Source organism: Onychostoma macrolepis, chromosome 05, assembly GCF_012432095.1.
Source record: "Onychostoma macrolepis isolate SWU-2019 chromosome 05, ASM1243209v1, whole genome shotgun sequence".
NCBI classification, from domain to species: domain Eukaryota; kingdom Metazoa; phylum Chordata; class Actinopteri; order Cypriniformes; family Cyprinidae; genus Onychostoma; species Onychostoma macrolepis.
The window spans coordinates 4870928-4883502 of record NC_081159.1 but is presented as its reverse complement, the minus strand read 5'-3'; the positions used below and the strand labels follow the sequence as shown (position 1 = coordinate 4883502).

Genomic DNA, 12575 nt, shown 5'->3' with positions numbered 1-12575 from the left:
ATTAATACTCATTGTTGCTCTATATGGGCCATTTTGGCCTGATATCTGCATAGTACCAGTTCTGGAAATTGAGGAATTGGAACTTTGACAGGTGATTTTATTTTTCTAGGAGATGCATGAGTTCAAAACTGCAAATTCCAACAGGTGTTTTATTTGATGCATTGCAGTGCTTGTTAACAGAGCAAAGAGTGGTAGTTGTAGAGTAATAGTCTTTTTATTATTTATTTAATAGTTTCCATCTCCAGAATGGGACACAGTTACTCCTGAAGCCAAAAATCTCATCAATCAAATGCTAACCATAAACCCTGCCAAGAGAATCACTGCACAGGAAGCTCTCAAACACCCATGGGTCTGCGTACGTATTCACCGACCCGCACATGTAGACACATAAACACTTATACAAAAACAGCAAAAAGCAGGTATAGATATACAGTTTTAATATTAACCTTTTCCCTATTTGTTTCCATAGCAACGCTCTACTGTGGCTTCCATGATGCACAGACAAGAGACTGTGGAATGCCTGAAGAAGTTCAACGCCAGGAGGAAACTCAAGGTGCGTTTCATGGTCACACACACATGCTCGCTCAATTCTAATTTTACACACGCAGAGGTTATATTTCCTCTCTCTCCTCACAGGGGGCCATCCTCACCACCATGCTTGTGTCACGGAATTTCTCTGGTAAGTTACTCGGGTATGATGCAGATGGAAATGAACTTTTGAACGGTTTTGATTGACAGCTGAGTTGACAGATGTGTGTGTCTGTTCTGTGTATGTTCTTACGGTTCTCCAGGGAATCGTCTGTGTGTCTTTTAGATCCCCACTCCATCTTGATGTGCTTTGTTGTCTGTCGTGTGTTCAAATAAAAGTAGCTCATGGGCAAGATTGTCCATGCTATACAGGGTTTATATAATTATACACAGATTTTGTGGCCCTAACAAGTATTTAGAGACTTAAAGTTGTATAATATCATTGCATTAGATATCAAACCAAATGGCACCTAAAAACAAATAATCCTAGACAGCAGATTTTTCGCGGAATCAACAAAATGTAGCATTTCAGCAAAATAAGCTAAATAAAGCAAAATAATCATAAAAAGCGCAATACTATGTAACATTATTGATGCAGTAGTGTGATTAAATAAATATGCATGAATGAAAAAGTAAAGTAAAAAAAAATTACATTGGATTATTCCATTTCTGTAGTATTTTGAACCTGAATACTAAACCTATTTGAAAAATGTTAAGTAGTCTCATTTGTATCTTTGTCCTATTGTTTGTAATTTGCTGCTTTGTTCTTATTTAAAAATAACAATAATTTTCCTAAAAGATTTGCATCAGAAGTGGATAAGAATATTTTTTTCTGTCATGTACATAGTACATGTAGTGTCATGCATAAATGCTAAATGTGGTATTGTAAAAAAAACAAAAAAACATTGCAAGATTTCTGGAAATTACTGCCAAAAAATCAGTCATTTTAAATGCAAAAATCACAAAAAAGAAAGAAAATAAATGTGATGTCCTTGTGGAACTGTTTCTCAGAACCAAGACCCCCATTACTTTTACCAAGTACATTTAGAGTGTTTCTCAGTCTTACAGCAACATAGTAAATTATGATGAAAACTATTCATAACATTTTACTTTTGAACGGTTTAAATATCTTTTAAATCATTTTTAACAAATTACCACTTCTAAATACCACTTGTGTCAATATCTAATGTGATGATCATTCATTAAGTGTGGTTTAAGTGTCCACATACTTTCTGGGACCACTCTCTATATACTTTTACTCTCAGCCTACCACGTACGTACAGCCTTTTCCTCTCCATCTCACAGTTGCAGTTTTCATGCTCTGACCTCACAGATATCATGCATAATACAAAATAACATGCATTTCTAGACTTCTCACTGCACATGTAATTTCACTCTCTCTCTGTCAATTCTCCTTTATTTAACTTCATCCTTTTATGGGAATTTAAATGGTTATAGTAGCACTTTCTGTCTTTTGATCTCATCTGTGATGTCAGGGCTCTGCTTGTAGATGATGGTCCAGCAGAGAACGTTGATAAACGTGTGGTTTTGAATGTGAGGAGGGATGATTCCCTCTGGGTCAGAGTCTTGTCTTTGTTGTAATGAAAATATGGCTCTTGTTTGAGTGGGGATTGTTTTGTTACAAGCCACCTGTCTCAAAGAAATAAAAAAGAAAATTGGTTTGACGTGTTCTTATAACTGACAGTTTCTTCTCCCATAGACTAATGAATGGTTCTCTTTCACTCTGCCCCCTTCCTCTTCCCTCTCTCTCTCTTTTTGTTCCTCCCTCTCATTTTGTTTGTGATTGTGTGTGTGCGGGTGGGTATGGACGTGTGTGTGCGTGTGTGTGTGTGTGTGTGTGTTAGTGGGTAGCAGGCAGACCACGGCTCCCGCCTCGGTCACTGCGGCTGCGGCTGCAGTAGCCGCGGCTGCAGGCACCACAGCAGGGCTGGTGGAACAAGGTAGCGCCGCCCCTACAGGGCTCAATTCCTCTGCCCCTTTCTGTCTGTACACTCCTCTCTCCATATTCCTCCCATTACTTCTTTCGTTCCCATTTCTGTTTTCCATTTACTTTGTTTTCCTTTGAAATTCTAGTTCTTTCTTTTACTTTTCTCTCTTTTTCCCTTTTCACTTCCCATTTAATTTCCTCCCATTTCCTTTCCCCTTTTCCTCTTCCTTTCCTTTCATTTCCCTATTATCCTTCCTTTTCCTTTTTTTTTTCTTTTCTTTTCTTTTTCATTTAATTAATTTTCCTTTCCATTCCTTTTCCTTTGTTTTTGTTTACATTTCTTTTCATTTTTCTTTCCCCTTTTCCTTTTCTCGTTTCCTTTCCTTTTCTATTAACCTTTTACTTCCCTATTAATTTCCTTTTTCTTTCCTATTTCTTTGCTTTTCTCCTTTCTTTCCATTTTCCCCGTCTCTCCCCTTCTATGTCCTTTGTTCATTTCCTTTCCTCTTCCCTTTTCCCTTTCCTTTGCAATTTCCCTTTTACTTCCCTGTTCATTTTTTCTTTAATTTTCCTTTCCCATTTTCCTGTTTACCTCTCTATTCATTTCCTGTTTGGTTTCCTTTTTTTTTCTTGTTTGTCTAATTTCATTCTTCACCTTCTTTCATCTCTTCTGTGAAAGAAACATTTTTGCATTTCATCCTCTCCCATCATCCTCTCTCTCACTGGTCCATGATTGTCTCTGCATGGGGCTAAAGCATGCATGATGACTCACCTTCTACCTGTCTTACCTGCTGTTTCTTCCTTTTCTTTCTGGTCTTCCACACTTTTGTGTCGTTTTTCATCTCATTTCTCTTGCAGTTTATGTCTGATATCATATGTATCCAGTTATTGGTTCCTTCCACTGTCTGTCGTCATCAATATCATCACCATTTCATTCATCTTTTATTTATTTTACAGAGGATCTACACCAAGATCCCTACATGATGAATGTATTGTCCCTTCCCACTCTCTTTTTTTGAGTCCTGTTCTCTCCATCATTTCTTCCTTTCATACAGTATGTGCCATAAATCACTGTCTCTTCCTTTTTTTCTGGGTTATTCTTATCCTCCTCCTCTTCATCACTTTTCTTTGCCATTTTTATCTGACACCCATAAGCCATCTTCACTTTCATCCTCTGTATTCTTCCTTCCTTTATCCTGTCTTTAATATGGTCTGTGAAGTTGAAGTTCACCCCTCTTTCAGGGGGTGGAACAGTCTGCCTGCTGTTGTGCTGAATGCTGCATGGGAGGTTGGACTAATGCATGTTCACTAACTTGGGGGTGAGATGGGCTGAACGGATCTGGTGCACTTGTGCATGGTCAAAGCTTCTTGACAACTGTACTTTTATTTTTAATGTGCTCTTTTTTTCTTATTTAATGGACATGGACAGGATTTCAATTAACATTATTGAAAGATACTGGATCCACAGTATGAGGGGAAATGCACAGTTTCTCTTTTTGTTCTGTATTAGATTCATTTGTTTTATTTTACAGGGTTTAGCCTAGAGCACTACACTAAGTATGCAATTTATCAAAGTTAATCTTGGGCCTACATGCCTGTAATTAAACATTGTAGTTTGTTTGATCAAGAACATTGTATTTGGACTCTCTTTCTTGCCCCTTACTTCAATGACTCTTTGTTCATTGCATCCCCTCCAGAGCTGATACAAAGAAAATCCATTGTTGCTAATCTGTCACAAAACAAATCAATGCCAGAGCAAGCTGCTCAAATTATTTTGTTTTATTTTGACCAGATAGGAAAAGAAAAGCAGAAGATATTTTTGATATCTTTCTTGGTCGCTATGTTATTCCTACGCATTCGTAGTTTTAAAGATTTAAAGTTCTGTTTAATATTAATAATAATCATTGTACATTGTTGTGGACGCTACTATTGTAATCTTTATAGTTATCGTCCTTGGTGTGAACAGGCCTTTATTCTGAAACGTGTGGTCCAAATTGTAGATTGACTGACTGTATTGTAGATATTTTTCAGCTTTTTAATTTTATTCAATATCTTAATATTTATTTATTTGTTCCAAAATGGCTTAGAATGATGTTTTTCTGTCAGTGAAAGCGTCATTTTGACCAATCAGTCACTGACATTTAAGCTTAAAGGTAAAATGTGATTATTTTGAATTTCTTGAGTTATCTAAACAGCTGCTCTGGAGGAGAAGCTAGTGGCATTGTTTTGCCGGTTACCTTTTTTAGAGAGCAAACATTGATTCAGGTTTAAATGTTTTTTCAGCTGTTCCTTTTCTGTTTTTTTTTTCTTTCTTTTTTAAACAAGAGTGCATCATGGTAGAAGGGTAGAATGGTTGAGCTGGTACATTGAGCGTGTGCTGTGGCTCAATGTGAAGGCTGTGCTTCATATTTGATGCTCCCTCCACATGCCTGCAATCAAATATTTATGTAGTGCTGCCTCTCTCTGTTGTCCTTCTACTACCCCCAGCCTGAGCAACCAGACTACTGCGCTATAGGCAGTTACACTACATTTGGGACTGACATCTGGATCATTCCAAATCCTCATGTTTGACTTTGTATAGTGCATATAAGAGAATATATTTCTAAAATATGATTTATGTTATAATCAAGTATGTGGACACCCCTAAGTTTGGCTGTTACAGTGGAAGCTGTTATAACAGCAAAAGGGGATTCAACTCCCTATTTATGCCCATAGTTTTGAAATCAATGTTCAAAAGGTGTAAAAATAGGTAAGGAGTTCACATACTTTTTGTCATGTAGTGAAAAGCTGCATTGTCATTAGACAATAATGCTCAGTTTTGCTTGTGCAACGACTGCACATTGCACAAGATGCATTCAAATTGTCAAGATAATGTCAATGTTTTTATTTTGTATAAATATATTGTAATGATTAAATTGACTTATTTATTACAAATAATAATGTTTTCATATGTAATGTGTTTTTAAAGCATTAGAGAACAATTGAGGACTAGGTTTTAGAGTAGTGAAACTGCTTATACAAAACAGCCTGGCACAAACGTATTTGCCTGCTATTTTTTGCTAAACCTTGTTTGTGCTGACACACTGCAAAGTAGATCAACTTTGAGAAAAATGATGACTGTACTGAAAACAAGTTGACATACTTTTTTTGTTCTTGAGCTCCATATACAGCTCATTTACCTTCAGCGTTCATAGAGACAGCACTCTGGTATTTTGACCTCTTCTCCATTGCTCTCTCTTTTTCTCTCCATTCTCTCTTTCTCTCTTTCTCTTGCTCTCTGTGTTTAATGGCAAGGTAAGGAGCTCAACTCACTCTAGAGTATTAGATGTTACCTCACTACTCGTCTTTCTACAGGGACGCATGCTCATTTGTTCTCACTGATCTCTTTGGGCCACCAGATGGATGGATTGGTGGCCCAGATACAGTTCTAGGAGGATCTGTATCAAATACCAACCTTGAGTGACCCTGTTTTTTTAGTTTATGACCAGAAGTGCAGCACATGTATTAGGCTTAATTTCTTGTAAAACCTCTTGCAAGGTTTTTATTTTTTTTTATTTTTTTTAATGCATAATGCCGGCTCACGCCATCTTATTGGTGACTGAGCTGTATCTGTGGGATCATTTTACAAAATGTTCTAAATGACAGGGTTCTTGCTGAACTGATTGCATTAAACAAACAGCACCTATCAGTAGAAAGGTTAAGATATCCTTCAAGGTGTACAAGTGGGATAGGCACAAGTACCTGGATTTGAAGACATTTCACTGTGATTTAAAACTCCAGTGACAGTTGTATACAAATACCCCCAAAAAAAGAAAAATGTATGTTTTGTTTTGGGATTGCTTACAGTGTCATATTTGCAGTATGAACACTTAAGTATAGAGAATGATTACAAATGCCATCTCCATGTATAACCTGAGGGATAAAACTGAAAATCTCGTCTGTGCTTTATTAATAGACTAACCAACTCTGGCTGTAAAAGTCTTTGAGCAAACAGACTTGCCAAATGAGTCTGATATGAATGTGATGGTGTTACTGTGATTTAATTCTAAAAAAAGAAGTATTTGAATAAAGTGCTTCAAAGGTGCTTGAGAGGGTGTGTGTGCATTTGTTTGCATATGCATACTGAATATAAAATGGTACAAGAACCTACAATGACAGACAGTGATTGTGTCAGATATTGATTTAATAAGTGTTGTTCACCATGATGCTGTAAAAATGCTATTTATTTATTTATTTATTTATTTATTATATAATTATCAATCCTAATATTTCTTGGATTGAAAAGTTCCTCGGTCATCTACACTGTCTGGAAACTGTTTGGCTAAACCTGAAAACAATCATTTATAAAATCAAAAGTTTTTCTACCACATTTTTTCCTATAAGACATAAACAAATAAACAAATAAAATACAATAAATTATTTCTACATTTTTGAATTAGACAACGGGGAACTGTTCAATCTTAGAGGCCATGAGTGACACTTTATAATAAATCTTAATGTTTAAGAAACATTGTTACTTTTATATAATACTTAATAAGTCATTCATTCTTGGACAATCAAATATTTAGATATCACGAAACATTGAAATATATTTAATTTCATACACCCTACCCTTCAAAAGTGAGGTTGGTTAAATGTTTTTCATGTGGTTTTTTTGGGTTTTTAAAGAAGGCTCTAAGGCTCACCAATGCTGCATTTATTTGATTGACATTACAGTGAAAACAGTAATATTATGAAATGTTATATAATTATGTAATATTGTTTAAAATGTAATTTATTTCTTGGGTGAGAGCTACATTTTCAGCAGCCATTACTTTAGTCTTTAGTGTCAAATGATGTTTCAGAAATGAGTAAGTAAACAAACAGTTGTGCTGCTTACTATTTTTGTGGAAGTTATACATGCAAGTAATCATTTTTTCAATATTATTTAATAAATAGAAAGTTCAAAATAACAGCATTTTAAAAAAGAAAAGAAAAGAAGAACTAACTCCAACATTTTGAATAGTAGTGTATATTCATATCTACATTGACTGCTGATCTAATAAGATATATTATGTAATGTATTGTTAATGAATAATTAATTAAGTTTATTATAAAGTGTCATTGGTAGTAATCTGGCTGTATCATGTGTATAAGTAGGCCAACACAGAATCTGTCCTTGCAGCACGTTCTGGATATTATTGCATAATTTGAATTGAATCTCCTGCCTCTTTTGAGCTTACTTGATAATTAAATGAGCCTAGAGCTCTCAACCATCTTTAACATATTTTTCTACATTTAAATCCATTCCATACAATTCTCCCCCAAAATGAGTGCAGAATCCTGTTTGGGCCTAGTTATGGTTTACAAGATTATAGGTATGATTAATATTTGTAGTGTTATGTTTCATTTTAGGAAATATAGCCTTGGGTAAACTGCCTGTCCGGCGAGTTAATTGACATTTTGTATTACGGTGTTGCTGATTTAACGTCTCTCTCTTATTTCCTCCCATTGTAGCAGCCAAGAGCTTGTTGAACAAAAAAGCAGACGTTAAGGTAAGAAGATCTGTCGAACTTCTGACCTCTGTGACCCAGACATGACCATACGGCTTCTTAGTACCTTCTCTCTTTTCACTACTCTGTCTCTCTGCCCTTGGCTAATCTGTCAGTGCTTGCTGTGTGTGTTTAGAGTCTGTTCTTTATTGCATGATTGTGTGCGTTTTAGGACGTGGAAGTCTAAAAACATAATCACTGACATCTAAAATCAAGTCAAGTCAGGTTTATTTATATAGCGCTTTATAATATATAGATTGTGTCAAAGCTGTTTTACAGTATTAAACAGGAAAATAATGTCGATATTGCAAGAGGACGATAGTAAACACTCAAATTTCCAGTTAAAGTCAGTTCATCAGTTCATGCAATCAAGTCGACAGTATTGCCAGAAATGAAGTATAAAATCACCTCATTAAACTATATTTTGGTATCGTTTCAATTTAAGGTCCTTGCACTCAGATATTTTCATATGCGTTTTTTCATTTTTTCCGTATCCGTCATCCTTTCCTTTCAAAATACTTACGGATGTGAAAAGCAGAAAATCGAACCTGATCCGATGTTCTTTTATGACGGACGAAAGTTTCAGAGGCAGTGTGTAAACATGATTGTCACAACGTGAGGTCATATTTATTTTTAACGTGCCACGATTTCGGACGAGAATTTCGGACTCAGAGAGCAATGACCTTAAGTCTAGTCAAACTCTCCTTAAAACTGATTTCACCTTACTGACATGATTCAAAATATGACAAACGATCAGAGTTCTTTTTTTCTTTTTCTTTTTTAAGCGTAATTTTTAAAGCGAAAAGAAAAACGAATTTAGACTGATATGGTGAGAAAATGGATGAACTATCCCTGATTTTTCATTTAAAGGTAAAATGTGAATATCTACTGCTAAATCCTTTATTAAAGGTGGGGTATGTATTTTTTCAAAAACGCTTTAAAAAAACTGAGTCGGGCCCAGTACCAAAACAAACTTGTAGCCAATCAGCAGTAAGGGGCGTGCCTACTCATGATGCGAGGAGAGAGCGCTCAGTACACATGAGCGTCAACAGAAAGATGGCGGATAAAAACAAAAGAGTAAAACATCTGTGGAACAAAAGAAGGCTTACACCATGTGTACACTGGACGCTGCGCCACAACAGCTAAAGTCTGTCTACACTGGACGTGACAAAGTCCAAATTAGTACTAAATAATTAGAAATTTGTGTCAATAGGTCATAAATAGAACGCGGCAGCAGTTTACTGTCTGGGATTTGTCGTGTCCCATCCAGTGTAGATAGCATCACTGATTATGAGTTCTATAGTATTTTGTCGTGCCACTCGTGTCCAGTGTAGACATGGTGTTACGATAAGGCAAGAAGTAGGACCCGTCTAAATATCTCAAGAACTCAAGGAGCGGGAAGGCCTGCAATCGGACGCCGAGGTTGCTTTGTTTCTTCTCGATAGGTGAGTAACATTGATTTTGCTTTTTCACAGAACTAATAGTTGCCTGGGTTGCACACTTATGTGTGGGGCGGAGCTATCAAAATAGGGATGAGACCCTTTTGGCATAGGGACGTGTTTGTTTTGGTGATTTCAAATATCAACACTGGCTACCAAAAATCACTTACCCCACCTTTAATCTATCAATAAGACCACATTTAAATCCGTCCCCAGGATTCCACACATTAGCATGAAAATGTAAAAGTATATACCCCACGTGAGCATTTCAGTGAATATATGGTTATTTAGCTACCAATAAAACCTTTAACACATTTCCCCGTATTTAAATCCATCACACATTAGCACAAAAAGTAAAAATAGAGTGTGGATTACGCAGTGAACCTCGTGGTGAGTATTTCAGTGAATTTGCCGGGCTCTCTAGCATACATAAGAGCGTGGAAATATAAGGTGTTACCAAACACCGTAACAAGCTCTATCCGGTCACAGAGCCAGTGATAGCACTGAAAGATGAGACGAAATGAAGGTTTTATTTCCGTCAGCGCCTGTGGGCATGTGGAAGATGTTTAAGAGAATGATATAACGACGACGGCTGTGATGCCATTGAGGAATCTATGGAATCTTCCACAAGAGCCAGAGTAATTTGATTCACGAAACGGAACGATTTTTAGAGATGAACTGCACTTAGTTCACAGACACACACTCAGACACATTCCTACCTGTTTCTACTTTGTCGTCACTCCACAACCCACCTCTGTGACTCACACCTGCTATCTTCATGTGTATGTATGTTTGTGTGTGAGTGTGTTTGAGCGGAGAAATAGTTCAGCGGGGAATGTGACTCTGGTTCCAAGAATAGCCGTGAGTCTGAAACCCTGGAAACTCTGAGACGAAAATAGCAGCACAGCACTCCTCTCATCTCCTAGCAACAGGCTCCCCCACGTCCTCTCCAGCCATTTTAAAACATTTCTTCTGTCCTTTTCACGATTACTTTGTTCTCTCTCTCTCCTTCCTTCACCTTTATGCTCCGTCTTCAAAGTTCCAACTGATCTGCTCTTTATTTAGTCTCTGTCACTATTTCTCAAATTAACCGAAGCTGACTTCCTTACTTTGTGTTTAAATCTTTGCACGACCGCTGGTTATGTAATTCTGCTTTAGAATTGGAGGCGTTTTTATTTTTTAATACGGCAGTTGCAGCAATTGGAAGTTGTGCTGCTGCGTTTTGAACCAAAGCGCTTCTGAGAACATTCTGTGCTTAATATAACTCGTTCTTGGCTGCCCTTTTTTTTTAGGACAAAAAATATCACTGAACCGCACAGACTGTACTTGCTTCCTCTCTCAGCATCCCTGCCTGTCCTTGCACATCATTCACACTTTGTGTAGCTCCTGCGTTGTTTTCCCTGCTCCAGGTTCAGGGCCAGATTGTTTCTGAACGGTAACTGTCATGTGTCACGAACAGCTGACCCCGGATCAGGTAACTTTGCTTACACTGATCATTCGTCAGGTGCACTTTAACTATTCTTCTGCTAGTAGCATGTTTCTCTTTCCTTTTTCCACTTGTATTGCTCCTTCACCTGACCCACTACCCTTTTTTCTCTTCCTTCAAATTTCCTCTTGTGCAGAAGAACTTTCAAGTTGCCTTGCTCTGAACCCAAACCTTCACATGCATCCTAAAATTATTCTTCCAGTCATTTTCTTTGACTGATACACACACACAGCTATGCTGCATTTGAGATTGCCTCCCAGCTCTTTTCTCTTTGTCCCAAATGAACATGGTTGTCAAACAAACCAACAGCTACACACACACACACACACACACACACACACACACACACACACACACACACACATACATATATATATATATATATATATATTCGTCTCACAGGTTTCTCCATTTTTCTCACTTGTCTCCTTTTCATTCTCTCTGTAGAAGCGGAAGTCCAGCTCTACCATTCAGTACATGGTGAGAATCTTGTTTCATTAAACCCTTCTGTTTTTTTCATCTTCCTCTTCTTGTACCTCCACCTACTTTATCAGCTATTGTGCGACACTTTCCTCTAAAGTCGTAATTCCTGCATTTCTGTGGGACCTAATGAATTGATGGCCATTATTAAACATACTCGGGTTCTGTTTAAATAAATAAAATTGTGTGTTTTTTACTGGTCAACTAATCTTGGATCTTAGTCTCACAGGCCACCCACACTCTATCCACTGAGCACCTGATTCATATTGTCTGATTGGCTGACTTTAGCCTAGTTTTTCCACAGTAGAGGCCTTTTCACATCAAGAATTATAATGGTACCTATGTTAGTTTCCACACTTATGGAAGATAACACTCATAGAATTAGAACAAGTACTAAAACTATATAGTTAAAGGAACAGTTCACCAAAAAATAAAAAGTACCCCATGACTTACTCGCCCTCAAGCCATCCTAGGTGTATATGACTTTCTTCTTATAGACGAATACAATCAGAGTTATATTAAAAAATGTCCTGCCTCTTACAAGCTTTATAATGGCAGTGAATGGGTGTCGAGATTCAATAGTCCAATAGAAGTCCAATAATGTGCGTTCATCTATCATAAAAAGTGCTCCACATGGCTCTGGGGGGTTAATAAAGACCTCCTGATGCGAATTGATGCATTTTTGTAAGAAAAGTACCCATATTTATGGATATCCATATGTATCCATTTTTACAGATACACCACTCCCTTGTGAAAGACAGTTAGCGGAAGCTAGAGATTACGGTTTATAAAGTTTTAAATATGTATATCATAATTAAATATAAATATGTAGATTTCAATTTTGAGCAAAAATAATGTTTAGCAGTTTAACTATTATAGAGCATGACAAAAATGTGACGATTTCATTGGCTGAAACTAGACTAAAATGCTTAGACAATTAGTCAACTAAAATTTGAGTAAAAAACAGGACAAGGTTGGCTAAATATAATAACAAAAATGTACATTTGACACAGGACTAAAGGCCCGTTCACACCTAGCACGATAACTTTAAAGATAACGATACAGATATAGTTCTAAAAATCGTTCTCAATATTAAAGAATAGCAGAGTCCACACCACAGCTATAACGATAAAGGCACAGAGAAACAATATCGTTGGAATCGC

The 12575-nt window shown here is 36.8% G+C and overlaps 1 protein-coding gene across 48 annotated transcripts in view; it reads left to right on the top strand.

Moving 5' to 3' along the window:
- Positions 1–12575, top strand: part of camk2b1 (calcium/calmodulin-dependent protein kinase (CaM kinase) II beta 1) — a 71177-nt gene that overhangs the window by 30883 nt on the left and 27719 nt on the right. For 12 of the 48 annotated variants that reach the window (XM_058775321.1, XM_058775327.1, XM_058775322.1 and 9 more), the window contains 6 exons: positions 233–355; positions 470–553; positions 637–679; positions 2394–2489; positions 7973–8010; positions 11380–11412. In XM_058775321.1, coding sequence (XP_058631304.1) covers positions 233–355; positions 470–553; positions 637–679; positions 2394–2489; positions 7973–8010; positions 11380–11412 — 417 coding nt within the window. The remainder of the gene's footprint in view (positions 1–232; positions 356–469; positions 554–636; positions 680–2393; positions 2490–7972; positions 8011–11379; positions 11413–12575) is intronic. The other 36 variants (XM_058775325.1, XM_058775340.1, XM_058775328.1 and 33 more) reach the window with 7 other exon arrangements.